General features: G+C 47.2%; 1 protein-coding gene across 3 annotated transcripts in view; it reads right to left on the bottom strand.

Moving 5' to 3' along the window:
• The window catches only part of ADAT1 (adenosine deaminase, tRNA specific 1), a 26,343-nt gene extending 9,516 nt beyond the window's left edge, over nt 1–16,827 (bottom strand). Inside the window, exons 1-7 of one of the 3 annotated variants that reach the window (XM_019536122.1) lie at nt 16,663–16,827; nt 15,690–15,791; nt 13,303–13,357; nt 12,801–12,931; nt 10,941–11,577; nt 7,064–7,209; nt 1,547–1,646 (exon numbers count right to left, since the gene is read on the bottom strand). In XM_019536122.1, the coding sequence (XP_019391667.1) occupies nt 1,547–1,646; nt 7,064–7,209; nt 10,941–11,577; nt 12,801–12,931; nt 13,303–13,357; nt 15,690–15,791; nt 16,663–16,795 (1,304 nt within the window). In that variant the 5' untranslated portion in view covers nt 16,796–16,827. The remainder of the gene's footprint in view (nt 1–1,546; nt 1,647–7,063; nt 7,210–10,940; nt 11,578–12,800; nt 12,932–13,302; nt 13,358–15,689; nt 15,792–16,662) is intronic. The other 2 variants (XM_019536120.1, XM_019536121.1) reach the window with 2 other exon arrangements.
• Nucleotides 16,828–17,033: the final 206 nt, after the last annotated feature.

The raw sequence follows: 17,033 nt of genomic DNA, 5'->3' as shown, positions 1-17,033 counted from the left end.
GAAGGCCTTCCTGAAGTCCAGAAAGGCTACCTCCACCACGACACCTGCATCCAAGGATTCTGTGACCTGGTCGTAGAAGGCCACCAGGTTGGTCTGACGGGACCTGCCCCTAATGAACCCATGTTGGTTTGCCCTAAGCATAATCTCCCCTGCTTGCCCCTCGCAGATGTGCACCTGGATAATTTTCTCAAGGTGTGTCCCCAGGACCAAGGTCAGACTAACAGGCCTACAATTTCCTGGGTCTTCCTTCCTCCCTTTTTTGAAAATGGGGATCACACATCTTAATGCCTGAAGCTCACCTAACATGTCTCCCAGCTAGACAGGGGGTCCAATAGAAGATACCACAAAAAATACTTGCCTCTAAATGATTTCAGAGGCATTCCACCAACAGAGCCAGTGTTTACCTTACACGTACCAGTGTCATAAGAACCTACACTTTAAACACCCAAGTACAGTAACACAAACCAATCTCTCATTACTGTGAGGAATTACTGAATGGGAGACAACTATTCTAAGAATCTGGAGATGTGCAAACTTTCCATCACATTAGAAACACCCATAAGAAAATCCTGACAAAGTACAAGATTCACCACAGGCAAGGGGGGCTTTGGTAATACTTGCTTATTGGAAAAAACTGGCTAGGTGGGAGAGCTGTTAGATAAGCTTTCAGGCACAACACGCCCACCTACTTTTGTGGGTCCAAAAGTTCAGTTGGTATCTCCCCCAACTACACAACTGGTCAAACAGAAGATCTCACCAAGAGAACCCCTTGCTCTCATATATTTCTGAATCATTGTAGCTACAAATGCTCCAAACCTACCACATTTCACCACAAGAGCCACTCCCTACCACGAGTCCCAATCCTGTAATCTGATATCTACAAGTTAGTCCCTGTTTTATATGGAGCCATCTGCAAAGAAAGAGGGATTCCAGCCCACAGGACTGAGATAAACCAGGATGCCATAAAATGTAATTTGTCAATAGAATTTTAAAACAGCTTTTAAACAGTATTTTTTGCCCAACAGGTTTTTTAAACCTCAGAAGTATCAAATCTTTCTTCCCTGTGCTGGCTAGAAGCCTCATTGGAGAACTCAGAAAAAATGGAATGGGGAAATGTTTTCAGCCTTTAATTGAGGGCTTGGAGAGTGATCCTTCCACAAAGAAATCTTATTCTGTTTGCCATTTTAATTAAGTTAGGAATAACAAGGGCATGCAAAAAAGTCTATAAACAGACTTCATCTTAATTAATCAGGTTTCAGTTCCTGGTATCGCTACAGGATAAGACAAAGCACCCTTTATTTTGAAGAACAGATTGTTGATGTTATGTCACAAGTGCAATGGGAAGAATGCTGGTAAGATTTAACCTCCTCCCTTGTTAAGACTCTAGCTCAGCCTCTCACACTCTCTCGTGCACTGTTATGTCCATCATCACTGGCCATGCCCACAGCTCACACTTCTTGCAGGGGAGTGGAAGGAGTGGGGGCTGGAGATATGCACAGATGACAGACACCCAGAAGGACGTATGGATCCTGGGCCAGTACCACACCTGCTCTGGGGACTTCCAATCCCCTTCTTTGTTGTTCCCTGCCTGAAGCCATTGGCGGTCACATCCAGAGGCTGCTCGGGGACTGCACTCCAACCAATAGCTGTGGGAAAAGAAAAGATTACAAACAAGTCGACACACATGGCCAGGACTCTCAACACGGAGAAATAGGAAGGCTTTGTGTCCCGCTTCCCAGATAAACTACAGTAAACGAGAAAGATTACAGTGCTGCCCTGATGTCTATTTATTTCTACTGTTATCCACTCCAGAAACTTGGAAAATGATGAGGTGCACAAATCAGAGGTGGTGCAGATCAAACTTGAGTACTTGTACTGAGTCAGCTATCAGCAATGACCTCGGAATGTCACACAGGCACAAAATAACCGCACATTCTTTTTATTCCAGTTACTTGTTAGGGTCCCCATACAAAGTTAAAAACAGAAATCAGAGGTGGAACAGGTCTATCTAGGACCAGGCTTTCAGAAAGGTTTAACTTTGCACATATGCAAAGAGATGCTTCTGAAAACCCCATTAAGTACAGGTGCTTAAACAGCTGGTCCTTGGGCTCCTCCATCACCCAGCTTGGCTTACCTCCAGGATATTTTCTTTCATACTTTCAAAGGACTGAAGTACAAGATGCTGCAAGAGCAGAGAAGCTTGTCCTGAATTCAGCGACCCACTACAAATTAAATTACCCATATAAAAACTCCTGGGCCTGTTATAGTCATTCCATATTCTCCCTGTTACTTCCCTTCCTACCATCTTCAGTAATTCCTCTCCCTGCATAGTTTTCACATACCTCGGAGACAAACCCTTAAAATCCCATTAGCTACACCCACACAGGCACATCTAGACCATTGAAAAGGAGGGCAGAATGCACTTAATGAGGTGCGTCATCACATATAAAACACCACACATTTTTCTCCAGTTAAAAATAAACTAGAAGCTCTACTCACACGTTAAGAGCCTAGGGCTGTATTAGTCAGTTTAAAATTAAAGCAAAACCAAACATCATTTCACTAGAATTAGTTAAAAACACTCTGCAGGGCTGTGTAATAGGAGCTACATTACCAGAAGCAGCTAGCAGACAGCCGAACTGCAGAACAAAGGATAGCTCGATTGGTGGAACATGAAGCTTATTAACAAGAGAGGGTCCGTAACGTCCTTGGAATGAAGTGTTCAGGAGGGACGATGAATGCAATTAACTCCCTCTCCGCTGCCCAACTAGAAATGCAGGCAGATGGCTTTACACTTTGGGTGAATCAAAGAGGAGGGTACATCCTGTGGTAGGAAGCCGCCTTTTGTTTCTCCCCAAAATCTCTGTGTTGTGACAATGTGATTAGGATGAGCCCAGCAGAGGAGACGCACCTTACCCTATCCCTTTAGGTAACCTGAGCTGGCTACATTCCCGAGGGAGAGGGAAACCAGCTCCCTCTGCCTACGTGACTGGTATCAGCTACCTGGGTGAGGGGCTTCTACCTGGTGGGCTAGAGCCTGCCCAACAACTAGTGATGGATTTCAAATTGGTTGGCTGACAACCAACAGGTGCTGGCCTCCACTGGACCAGGGGAACGAGGTCACAGGGGCTATATAAGTTAAGACTGCCCAGGAGGAGGGGGCGGCAGCCATGCGGGGGACTCAGAGAGGAGCGTGACCATCTGAAACTGGCTCTCTCCCCCATAGCTCAGGAGCGAGGAACGGCCTGCCTCCAGAGGGGAACTCCAACAGCCTCGGGATGATGCTTGCGAGGAAGCTACTCAAGATCTGGTTAGATAACTAGCTGGCAGTAACTCAGATGCGTGATCAAAGCCCACCTCAGCCAGACTGTTTTGCTCTATGGGATTTCTGTGAGACTGCTCTATCCTGTACCCTATTTTCACCCTACCCCTGCAATCAATAAAGTTCTCCCTTGTGACCGGTGTAGGAGACTTCTTGAGGGGTGGGTCTAAATTATGCCTAAGAGGCCCCTTATGTCTGCAGACTAAGAGGGACTTTCCTTTTTGGCCCCCGACTTGGGGAAGTGCCCCAAGCGCCTGTACTGGGTAGAGTACCCGTAGGACTACTAGGCCTGTGTTTCTCTGAGGACACAGGGCCAAGAGAGTCCCTACTCGGGGTGGTGGCAACTTACGTTACCCCCAGGCTAGCGCGTGTGCTCCAGGAAGGGGGTCAGCCGGGCGCGAGGCGCCCCAGGGAGGCGCTCGGAGCCGGGAAGGTGGTCGGGCACAGGGAGGTGGGGGGGCTCAACGCAGGAGCGCCCCGTACTGGCCCGCCACACATCCCACCCACCCCACCCCTGTTCATCAAACTAATACAGGCTTGTTAGACATTTTGCGGGAAAAGATTTCTCTCTTTCTCTCTCTCTGAGCACACCCCTGTATTTTCACATTTTATTCCATTTTTCTCTCTCTCTGCTGCTACTCGCCTTCAATTTAAAGCTCTCTGGTGCAAGGACTGTGTACTCCTATATGGACTGAAAGTGCCTACCAGTGTTAGGGATGCAGTAAAAACAAAAACAACTTAAACGGTGCATCCATTTGGTCTTTGCACCATTCATCTGTGGCTCCTTCTGTCTCTTCGAAAAATCTGGCTAGTCCCAGGATGATTACTTCTGTTTTTCTCCACATTTCCTCATACTTTTCTCTCTGTTCTTGGCAATGTGGTACAGCTGCATCAAGCAGCAAAACAGGAGCGAAGCCTCCCTGCTCATGACTGCCATGGCTCTTAGCTGGTCTCTCACTGCAAAGACAAGTTTGAGCTGCATCACACCTCTAAGTCTCTCCCCCTCACTATTTTTCAGGTTTTTCTTTGAGTGGGTAAAAGGGGATTTAAACCTTAAACGGAATGTATTTTTCTTTCTAAATATAAATAATGTAAATTCAATCTGAAATTATGATGAACACCTACCATCAAGGTTTCAATTAACTATATTCTAATTCGGGCATTTAATTTAAAAATGAGTACATATTTTAAGTCAAGTTTTAAAGAAAATAAAACTACAGAACTGGTAGGGGAATAGCCTGTTCATTTCAGTTTACTCAGCTAGTTACGGGGTGCTCAAACCTTGGTCTGCAGAGCCACCTCATCTGGCCCATGGGAATCCCCATAGATCTGGAAGTCTGGCAGAGACAGAGTCACGGCAGCACTTGCCACTCCCCTGCTGTCAAATTTCCAAACCCGTGGGGAGCCCTATGGGCTGGATAACGCAGCCCTGGACTCTATTTTGGGTATGCACAGGGTCCAGATTCGATAAGCTGGAACGGGTAAAGGTGGCACAGGTCCAGCCAGGGTACACAGGTTCCAATCCAGGTGCATAAGTAAGGGGACGCAGTGTGGGGTTCAATCATGGCAAGACAGCACAGGGCCCTGATAGCCCCCAGGGCCGATCCGGGTCACAGACCAGCCCTGCACCCTTCATCTCGACTGCAGGACCAACAGGTAAAGCACCACTGCTCTAGTCCAAGGCAATGACTGATTCATTCAAACCAACTGGGAACTGAAAAAGCAAGCAAGCCTGTTTTCCTTTTCCATACAAAAGAAAAAACAAGGAATTAGATCGTGACATTGACACCTACTAATACTAAACTCCTGAGAACACGGTGACATCAAATTTTTGGACTGAACCAAATCTCTGGTAATTCTTGTTTACGTATCCAGCAAACTTAAAGATATTTTTTAGTAATAAAAATCCTTAAAATGCTGCTTTCTTAATTTCAATTCCCATTCAAACGGCACTTTAAATAAATCACGCAAAGAAATTCATCTAAGCAATAATAACTGCATCATCTTCTAGCAAAACGTAAAAATTAAGAATCTGAATAAATGCATGTCAAGCTGCAGGATTTCTTAAATAACTATATATACACAGTACATCCTCCTATTGGCTAAATGTAGTACCAAATTTCATGTAAAGATGATACTTAGTTGAAACTGAATGTGTTTCTATAATTACCAACAAATGAGAATCACATTCTCTTCCAATAATAAGTAAAATATATATATATTTGTATCAAGTGCATATTATATATATGAAACAAACATTAAAATAAGTTATTAAATAAATGTTTCCTGCTGCTGTTTTAAATTACTGGATTTGACACTAGTCCTGAAATACCAGAGCAGTAATTATATGGAGGATGGCAATAGATTATTCTCTCTGACCCCAGGGGACAGGACAAGAAGTAACAGTTTTAAATTTCAAAAAGGAAATTTAAGTCGGAGATTAGAAAAATCTCACTGAGAGTGGTTAAGCACTGGAATGGGATACTCAGAGAAGTTGTGAAATCTCAATTTTTTAATGTTTTTAAGAATAAGCTAGACGGACATCTGACTAGGATAGCTTAGACAAGGATGATCCTCCTAAAGCCCCTGCCAACCCTACTGTTCTATGATTCTATACAATCTATTATTTTAAATAGATGCGATTTAAACCAAACCACCTTGTTTCTCTCCCCCACTGAGCATCTGTTTCAGATTTTTTCCCCCAAATGAACTGACTCACTTCCTCCCAGACAGATTTTATTTTGGTTTTGCTGCCTAAAATTTCTAACTCTCTCTCTCTCTCTCTCTCTCTCTACTTCAGGCATTCTGAGTGCTCATAATGATAGTGCCTAAATATTTGCCTCCCTGACATTTCTTCTAGTTTAGTAACATCAGTGATTGTCACGAACATGCTATTTATTCCCCAATTCCTCTCCATCAATGAAACTGTTAAATAAAACCAGTCCTAACGCATATTTAAGACAACACGTGGCTAGAAGTAGCTGTTGTCATTGCCTTTTGCTTACAATCCTTCCTTTCATGTTAGCTTTCCTACACACACGCCATTAAACATATGCAGTTTAAACGTTCCTCATCAGTTTTAATTAAGCCACAGACGTGCACAGTAGCAGAAGCCACATATGTGAAGCCACCATTGGAGAGAAACTGCACACACATGGTGGTGATTACCTTCGGGCACTTTGCAAAGCCACAAGTAATCAATTTCAAAAACCGCATGATGATCAGCACAACTGACTCACTGCTACTGATGATCAGTGCAGACATCCCAGACTCCTGCCAATAAAACCTCTCTCCTGCACGACTCTGTACTCTCTCCACATACAACAGAGCTCTGAGCAGACTGACAGCCTGGCCAGCACAACAACTCCCATGTTCATCACCAAAGAGAAAGGACCGAGAAGCTTTTGCAATGCGATTCTTCCCCTCCTACTGCCCTCAGATCATTGCGCTTTCCTTCATCTCTTCTCAAACTATAAATGCTTTAGAAATCAACCAAGCTTGACATCAATACACATTCTGTGAACTGCCAAAAGGTGACTACAGGCATTGTATGAATAATTAACATTATAATGAGTCATGATTAAGTTCTGGCACGAATGACTCTCAGTATATTTCATTTGTGGCTGTGGTAGGGGCTAAGGTCAAGGAAGCCCGACAGAGTTAACATTTCCAGCAAGTGTAGCCAATCCAGAAACTTTGCTGTTTGGTCTTTGCACGTATTTAATGAGTCAAGTAACTCACCTGCACCACAAGGAACCAGTTTCGCTTTGCTGCTCTCGTGAAGTGCCTGGACTGCCCCATGGCTATATTCAAACTGAAGACCTGACGGCAACATTTTCACCTCCTGTACCTGGAAACCCTCTGGTAAACGTGAGACGTGCTGACACCTGCAGTAAGCATGTAAGAAGGCAAGCGACTTGCTCTGATCGCAGGCAGCTCTCAAGGGAGAGCCTTGCAACCTCCATTTAATTAAATAAATAAGGGCAACAAACCTGCAACAGATACAAGGCTATACTTTTTCAAGAAACATGAATTTAGTCTGTAAAATTCAGTGCCAGAATGCACCGGCACAAGAGTGACTTTAAAACGGATCTAGTTATAAAATGGTGGACATCCCTAACTTTAGCATATAAAATGTCAACCTTGTTCATCAACAATGAAGTTTCAGTCAGCAACAGGTAGCTTGCACCTCTAAATGTCCAACACCAGTTAAAATGTATATAGACAAGACTTGAAGCTGTTTAGGCATATCTACGTTAGACCCTGTTTGCACTCATCCGCTACCCCAGTAACCATGCCAGCAGCACCATCCGCTGGCAGAGCCAGTACCCCGCTATCTAATCCCTCTCCTCACGTGTTTGTATTACACAGCCCTGAGGCAGAGCCGGGGAGAGCGTAATGGAATTCAGAGGAAGGTTTATGTTCACGGTATCTGATGAAGTTACAGCTGTTCACCAGAGCTCCCCAAGGAATAGATAACAAGGTCTAACAGCCACAAACTCCAAAAAGGCCAATGTAGACTAGACGTACAGAAAAAGTTTTTTACGGTGCTAGTGTCCAGGGTCTGAAACAGACTCCCCCCAGAGGTGGTGCAAGCACCTGCTCCGGACTCTTTCAAAAAAACATCTGGATATTTTTCTTGCTGGGAGTCACTTGATCCTACCTGACCTCCTGCCTATGGCAGGGGGGCTGAACTGAATCTCACAAGGTCCCTTCCAGCCCCTAACGTCTATGAAATCTATAAAGTGGACTGCTGCTTATGACAATTTATCCATCTGATTTAGTTAGTCTATAAAGGGCAAATCTCTCCTGCTTCTGCTGTTGTTGTTTTTATCACCTATCTACTGTTGTGGGGTGCATGAAAAGAGATGGAAGATCTCGACTCAAATTCTTCCCTCAGCCACTGACCATTGCAGAAGGGGACTGTCACTGACTGTCCCACATGTACTGTAGCAGATGTTGTGCATGCACATTCAAGGATGTGAAGAAAAACTGCAGTCTGTTTGGACAATGAAAAATCAGTGCTTGCACTGAAATGCTACATAAAGTATTTTATATGAATATTTTTAATGGTTTAAAAAGAATCTTGTTTAGGTCAAACATATGAGTTAGGAAATGCCTTATCTACACTTTCCCAGGAAGCCTTTACTCCGTGCCTTCAAGCAACTACTTTATGCCCTGAACAAGGAAGGCATTATAAAAAAAAAAGACAGCATGTAATCCCATAAGTACATAATGCTTAAACACAAATGTTTGTGTAGGCAATCACACACCTGTCATGCCTGACTTCCAACAGTTCCCTCTGCAACCTGAAAGGAGAGAGGGTGAGCTCCCATTCTGCGGAGAAGGCATAGAGTAAGGAGGGGCCCAGGGGTGTCAAGATTAGCAGGGATTGGCACAAGTTTATTCTGTGCTGCCTGCACTGCAGCTGCTAATGGTGAATCTGGCAAATTCATTCTGAAAGGCAGTGGGGAGCCTTGGAGATGATGTGGATTTGCCATGATAGAGAACGGCTCCTCTCCCAGTGTTACCTAGTGTGACTTCAGTTACTTCACACTTAAAACAGTGTGAAGGATGTGGAGAATTTTTGTAAAAGGACCCCACATGCTTTTATACTGTGACTTCCTAGAACTGAAGGGGTTAATTTCTTTTCTGGGACCCCGGAATCAGAACTGGCCGGGTTGGCATAACGAACTATCAAGAGCTGTAAGCAGGTGAATGGAGCTACCCTTGAGATACAATGGAGGGTCATCCTCCAGACATTAATGTTAATGACCCACAGCTAGAGCATGAAGCCAAAACATAAGGTGTCAAGGACTGTAACAGGAGTTCTACTGGGGAGAGCTGCAATGCAGGCAACCGGGTCCTACTCCCTGCCAAGACACCAGCGTGAGCCTTACTTTTCCATTCCAAACTGAAAGGCCCAAAAATATAGCATTCCACTTTACTTCAAGCCGCCTTGTTTTTCTGCCAACACTGGGGTGCCATAGCCGTCAATAATAGGGAGGCCAGGTTCTTTTGGTCTGGCTGAAGGAGCCACAGTGAGAAACAGCGTCGATAAGGTCAGACCCCAGCCTCCGAGCAGCAGAGTCCAGGGCTCCCTCCTGCCAAAAGCAGAAGCCTGGCCTTGTTCTTAGAAGTGCACTTCCCAAGAGACCGTGTGGTGGTCAGGGGCAAGCTTGGGCTGCAGATCCATAAAATGGATAAAATGCAGAATGACACTTGCCTACACTCCAAGGTGGAGACACAGGACCTTGTTCTGTTGCCTGGTGGTTTTATAGAACTAATACCATTACATGCATGATATGATGCAAGAACTCATGGCCATCCATCATATCATACATGTATGGTATGATGCAAGAACTCATGGCTATCCATCCAGCTCCACACTTCACTATTGTTGTTGCAGGGAGTGCTAACATACAGTATCTTTTATGTAAGCCACCATAACATTAAGGGTCATTATCTTAAAAATTCCTAAAAGTGATAGTTTCATAGTAGGTAGGGTCAGAAGGGACCTAAGCAGATCATCTAGTCCGACCCCCTGCCATGGGCAGGAAAGGATGCTGGGGTCAAATGACCCCAGCTAGGTGGCTGTCTAGCCTTCTTTTGTCACAGAGGGGGAGGATCACCTCCCTGTACCTGCTCTATGATGCATGACAAGGTACGGTTGCCTTCCTGACTGCGTCCCCACTTTGGCAGCCCACGTTCATCTTGGAATTGATAGCAATTCCAAGATCCTTCTCTGCCTCTGTGCTGACAAGAAGGGAGTTCCCCAGCCTGTAGGTATGCAGCTGGTTCTCCCTCTCCAGGTGCAACACCTTGCACTTGTCAGTGATGAAACCTGTCCTGTTCTCATCTGCCCACCCCTGTAACCTGCCGAGATCTAGTTGTACCCTGTCCCTCCCTTCTAGCGTGCCCGCTTTTCCCCACACCTTAGTGTCATCTGCGAACTTGAACAAGGTGCTTTTCAACCCCTTGTCCAAATCGCCGACGAAGATAATGAACTGTGCGGGCCCGAGATGGGAGCCCTGGGGAACCGCACTGCCCACATCCCTCTAGGTCAAAAAAGACCCGTCCACCACCACTCTCTGGGTATGGCCCTCCAGCCAATTTTCGACCCATCTGACAGTACAAGCATTGACACCACAGATGCCTAATTTTTTAATGAGGATGGTGTGAGAGTCAGTGTCAAAGGCCTTCCTAAAGTCCAGAAAGACTACGTGCACCATGACACCTGCATCCAAGGCTTTTGTGACCTGGTCATAGAAGGCCACCAGGTTGGTCTGACAGGACCTGCCTCTAATGAACTCATGTTGATCGCTCCTAAGCAGAAACTCCCCTGCTGGCCCCTCGGAGATGTGCTCCTGGATGATATGAATAAAGATAATACATAATTGGGTGCATAAAATCATGAACAGGCACATGTCTAATGCTGCAGCTGTTTCTAATAGCTATTCACACAATGAAAGAAGCTGCCAGGAGAAGATGGCATGCCCTGCAGATCTAGCTGTTTGGTCTGTCAGAGACAAAGATCCCCTCTGCTAGGCACCGCCACGCACCTTCATGCTTCAGGCATCACTAATTGACCCCAATCCAAGCAAGTAGGGTTCCTTACCTTTCAACAACTGCTCTTTGCATGGCCTCTTGGCTGTATGGACACTTCCCCACAACAATCGCTGAGAAATACACTGGCTGCTCCAGCAAATGCATCAGAAGGGCTCCTTGACATCCCAGCACGTTCCAACGAGCCAGCTTGTCACTGCAGGACATGGAACACGTCCTATCCCCACGGCCCGGCTTTACTCTTAGCAATCCCACGTGATGGTACTCAACCCCAGGCCCCAGAGCATCACCCAGCTCTCCTGGAACACACTTAGCTCCAGTTCTGTAAACATCCACCACCTTGGCTTTCGTCCGGCCAGCCTCCTGGGCAGCTACTGCACTCACTGTTTGTCCACCTTCAGCGGACGCAGCAGTGCTGGGATCGGTGTGTTGTAAACTCCCTTGTTTCCCAGAAACCTGTGAAGTAGCTGGCCCCTCAGCAACCTCCCATGAACAACTGTTGGTGACAACTTTCACTCTTTTGCTCAGTTGCTCACTTTCAGTTTCCTCTGTTTTCCTTTTGTTTTCTGGACCCAGGGGGTCACGGTTCATACCACACTCTGCTGACTGTCTCATCACATCTTCTAAACCAACCGGCTTGCAGGGCTGGTCCTCTGGTTCACTCATGGGAATAATGGAGGCATCCCCACCTAGAAGAAAGGAAGCCACATCAGCACAGGCTGACAAGGAGAGCCTTGCTTGTGGCTACTGACCCATGCAGATCCTTTCAGTGATGTGGCAAAAGCTGCACCCTGCAAGGATCTGAATTCAGGAAAATGGATTAAACATTGGGAACAATGAGTTCTTTACACAACACTACACCCACGGGACTTTGAGCCCACCCTGTCTTGCATGAAAATTCAGATGCAACTTACACTCCTCCTACGGCTTCAGCATACCTCAAGGAAATGCTAGAAGCCACCTGCACTAAGCAGAGAAGGGCCTGGGATCAAAACAGCAGCAATCATTAAAACAGAGAGTGTAAGAGCATGCGCTCACACAATAATGGCACCCTTCCACCACCCTGCTAAACTGACAGACCCTAAACACAAAGTTGAGGGCTGAACTTGGAACGCAGAGAAGTGGATGCACAGCTGACAGAAGGATATTAAGGGTCACGTTCTCTCTCTCCCAGCACTTAAAACTTGAAAATGCAGTTTCTTCTCACACATCCCTATTGGCAAAGGAAAAACCACCACAGGTTCTTGCATCTAAGTGATGACAGACTGCGAAGTAACAGAATTATGAATTTACTTTAGGTCCACAGATTTACTTTAGATCTATGAATCTCAAGTAAATTCATACTTCTGTTACTTTTCTGACGATCTGCTACTGGACCCAGGCAGCTCAGGTCTCAATCAAGCACATTTGTGGCCTATTTGGAGTTGTGCTGTGTCCTTCCAGAAATGCAACCTCTTCAGTGCGGATATTGTTGGGCTTTTTATGTCAGAGCATAAATCTACTCTGAAGTAATTCTTACAGGAAAAGTCTTGCATTTCAGTTCAAAAGAACTTTGCAAGGCACAGAACCATCACTAGCAAACAGAACATAAACACACTTGGCTTCCCTGACAGATGAAAAGGCAGATAAAGCAAAGCAATCTGGAAAATTGACAGGCCTGAGTATGCTCCAACAGAGCCTCTGGCAAGTTTGATAGGTCACGCAAAAGAAACTGCTGGCCTATTCCTCCCAAAACAGGAGAGACTGACACACTCCCTGCCACGCATTAAACAAACCACTACTGCTTTAGAGCCCACATTATTGAGGTGAGATGAGCACTGCCTTGCTCTGACCCAGCAAAAATAGAGGGGGAGATGGCTCAGGGTCATCAGGCAGAGGTGAGCAGGGGAGTAGGCAGCAATGCTGCACTTACAAGGAGTGTGGCTAGAGAAGAAAATGAAAGTGATGTGTGGCTTGAGTTTCCACTTCCCAGTCTCCGTCCCTGGGATGAAGATGCTACACTGCTGGTGTGAGGCTGCCAGCCCCAGCTGGTGGAGGAGATACCTGATGGACAAGAGAATTATTGTGAACCACTCGCAACCTCAAACAGAGTAAAAAAATCATGTTTTGAAACAGCCCGTGAACCCCTGGCCAGGTTACCAGCACGATATGCATGCGTGCATGGAAGCTGAGAGGCTACAAAAGGCATACCCCACTCACAGGAGAGGGCCTGCAGCCTACCAGCCTGCAGAAGAAACAAGAGAAAGTGCTGCCTGCACGGAAATAGAACTGCCCTGCTTCATCCACTGGAGGAAGAGGCACTCTGGGTATTTCACTGCATCTATATCGTGGCAACGTGAACATCCTGAGGAAACCAGGCATGACTGCACAGGACATGGACTGGGCACCAGCATACTAGGGGCTTAGTGCCTCACCTCTGGAAGCTCCTCTTGGCCACAACTTCAGCATGACTGTCATTGAGAACATCCCCTGCAGCAAAGCACAGAGAAAGTCTATAATGAAGCATGATGTTGAGCAGTACGTAGGGCAGCAAAACAAGTGCAACAGCAAGTACAGCGGTATCTAACAAGGACAACCTGCCTGTTTCTGCAGACCTTCCCCAGCCTAATTCAGACAGCTGCGCTACCCCCCAGATATTTAAACCACCTAAATGATTCCCACCACACTTCTGCCCTGCAGTACAGTGATTCACTGCATGCCTCCAACAAAGGACTGTTGCCTAAGGCCTCTTTGTGCTAGGTTCTCTAGTCACATCTCACAGGAGAGGAAGGTGGGACAGTAGCTGGGTAGGAGAACTTTGTCACCCTCATTGGATGGAAGGCAGGAAGCAGGTACCATGAATAGTGATGGGGAGAATATGCACATTGGAAAATAAAATGGAATTTATTCACCAGATTGAATATCGAGTTTGGGGAGCACATGAACTCCCCAAAGCTTTTAGGTTAGAGCTAAAAGATGCCATTCTTAACTCTACTCTTCTTCCCCCCAAAACAGCAAATGGCAAGACAAGAGACATTTCAGACATAAGTCCCCAAATTTTTCTATCTAGTATTTCAGATTGTGAAGGTAGTAGAATAGGGCAAGACCACATGTCAGCACTAGGAATGGACATTAAGAGTTACTTGCCCTGCTCAGAGGTTTTTACTAAATTTAAGAGTCCGCACAAACAAACTTTTCCCATGTCAGGAGATGTTATGAAAACCAGCAATGATATTTTCGTGTTTGATAAAGAGGCCTTTTTAATGCACTACTGGTTTCTAAGTTACATGACAAGCATTTACTAGAAAAATAAATGAAGCATCTACTTGCTTTAAAGAAAATTTGCTCATAATAGACAAGAATCAGATTAGATGGGCACTGCACAAACTCCGTCTGCTTCTGGGGATAACCTGTCTACACCAAAAATCCAATCATAGTCAAGTCATTAGAGTACCAGCAGACTTGCACCTATTTCTATGAACAGAAGCCTTGCTAGGAAAAAATAATGTTCAAAAATAAAACCTGACTTACTAAAACCTAATGCAGACATGAGCATAGCACATTTCCCCATCTCTGAATAAACATTTTAGCTCTTAGGAATACAGACATTACCAGTGGCACAGACCCAAATTCTACCTACTCTCACAGCCTGTCTCTGATTGTAGCTCTGCAAAAAGGTGCAAGAATCCTGTAACTGGGAAACCTGGGATCATCAATCTCACACAGATGCCTGAGAGTCAGAGATCGACTCAGCCCTGGACACAAGGTTTCCCACCTGTTCTCAAACATGCCATTAGCAACACTAGATACTCTCAATAGCCCAACTACAGCCAATCTTTTTTCAACCGAATCTTGTAAAGTTTTTGGCCAGAACACCTTCCTGCTGCAATTTATATATGCCTCACGTGAAACAGTATTTCTATCAGTTTTGAATCCCCTTCCTTTTAATGTTGTGGAATGCCTCCTTGCCTTTGTGTTGTGGGACAGAACCTTCTGTCCTCCCTTTGCTACACCATTCGTTATCCATGTACTTGTCCTCTCCCCAGCATTAGCTTTCTCTTGACAGTGACAATCCCAGTCTGTCAATACTTGTTCAGTTTTTCAGGCCCTTGTTCATTCCCACTGTTATTCTTTGAATCCCCCTAGTTCTGCCCTGTCACCTTCCAGGAGATGGGGTGACAAGTCCTGCAGTTTCCAGAGGAGACTGATGTAAGGACAGTTTTGGCAATATCCTCCATTGCTTATGCACCCCACAATCGTTGCTCTCTAGGCCCTGTATCGATAAGTTCTTGGTCGTTCTTTTCCCAGATTGTTTTCCAACATGATTTACAGAGACAGCTATGCTCCAAGAAGTAGCAGCCAGGTGCAGTCTGGTGCTCCTCCGTGACGGTGCAGAGCAAGAAGTAACTTCTCATAGCCTCGGCATCTTCAGGACCTGCCATAGATAACTGACTGCTGTATAAAGGTCTGCTGCGCACAATGAAGCGAGGGCACCACTCTCACTCGCCTGGGTCTGGTAAGTAGCTCCTATTGCGGCATCCCTTTGCACCACACTTAACGAAACTGGACTAGAACAAACCTAAAGGTTTTCTTCTCCTTTTCTTTTTAAACACAACAGGCACTTTAGGAGCCTAAAGGACCCGAGTGTCCATGTACATGGATTCTGCTTAGTTCCCTTTAAGGGCTGTGGACAGGCAAGCTCAGCAGCTCCACAGGGACAGTGCGTCTTGTGGCCTTGCTCCATTCGAGGAGACTGAGCTCATGCCAATGACACAAGCAATGGGGAGACCAGGACCAGTGCTGGTTTCTGCACCACACTTACCACTTTTTCTCATTTTCGTCTGGCCAATGCATTTTGTTCCAGTCCCCATAGCAACAACTTCCTTAGTTACTGAAAAGGAAATAACATTGGCTGAAAGAACAGCTGCAAAACTCACCACCCTAATTTGAACATCTCAGGCAGCAGACCGGGAGCCCCATGAGCCAGGGCAACAGGCTACAGGGTACATAGCGGACTACCACACAGAGCTGGCTAAGCAGGGCCACTCACCATGCAGCGTCACCCCAATCGTGATACCAGGCACAGGAAGGTCACACCCCTGGTGTGGGAGCCCTCCATGCCAGGAAGCACCAGACGCCCCAAAACAAGCACAGCGCCAGGAAAAAGCACGAACGAAGGGGTGACTTAGTCAGACGGGACGGAGGCTCATCCCATCCCCCACCACGGGAGACCTGCCAAGGGCCAGTGAGTGCCTGGCTTAGGTCCTCGGGGCAATGGCAGAGCAATCCGCTTTTTACCCCTAGGCCACTGCACCCAACATCCAGGTGGTCACTCAGAAACCACTGGTCAGTTCCGTCACCGGACAGCCGATAAGAAGCTGCAGTTTTTAACCAGGGCTTCAGGGAAGGGCCAGCGGCAGACGCCAATGAAGACGCGGCACGGGCCGGCCCTCGCAGTGGTTTGGGGCTGCAGCCAAGGGGCGGAGCAGCGAGCTCGGTCACCCCCGCGCGGGAAGGGGGAGCTGAGCCGACCAGTCAGAAATGACGGAGCACAGCAGAGACCCCCACCCCCGCCGGGCTGCTAAGCAACGGCCACGTGGGGCTCGAGCAAAATGACAAAGACGCGGGATTGGGAGGAAGGCGGTTTATTAGCCCAGGGCGGGCCGGAAAAGGAGTGGTGGCCTCTGCCGCGGGCGGTGGAGAAAGCGCGCCCCCCTCCCTCCCGGGAGCAATCGGCGGGCTCGTCCCCCCGGGGCAGACCCTCCTTCTCTCGGGGCGGGCGCCGGCCCGCTCACCCCGCGGGCCCGCGGCCTCGAGCCGCACCACGGCCGCCAGCAGCGTCCACTCGCGGCCGCGCTCCGGCTTCCCACGCCGCGGCAGCGCCCGGTAGCGCTCATAGCACAGCGCCGCCACCTCGTCCGCGCGCATCCCGCCCGCCTCACCCGGAAGCGCTGCCGCGGGCCCCTGCTCGATCCCAACATCGACCAATCTCTTCCCGCCTCATTCTTAACCCCGCCCCCGGCCGGGCTCGAGCAGCCCCGAAGCGCGCCGCTGGCCGGGAAGTGCTTGGTCGTGTACCTGTCCCTCGCTCGGAATGCTGGGAAGCGTAGTCCCCGCGCTCCCGGACGCAGCCCCACCCCCCCGTCCCCCGCACGCGAGAAGGCAG

This window comes from Crocodylus porosus, unplaced genomic scaffold (assembly GCF_001723895.1).
Source record: "Crocodylus porosus isolate Cpor-Errol unplaced genomic scaffold, CroPor_comp1, whole genome shotgun sequence".
Taxonomy (NCBI): Eukaryota; Metazoa; Chordata; order Crocodylia; family Crocodylidae; genus Crocodylus; species Crocodylus porosus.
Note: the sequence above shows the minus strand (reverse complement) of the source record. Positions and strands in the feature narration are given on the sequence as shown.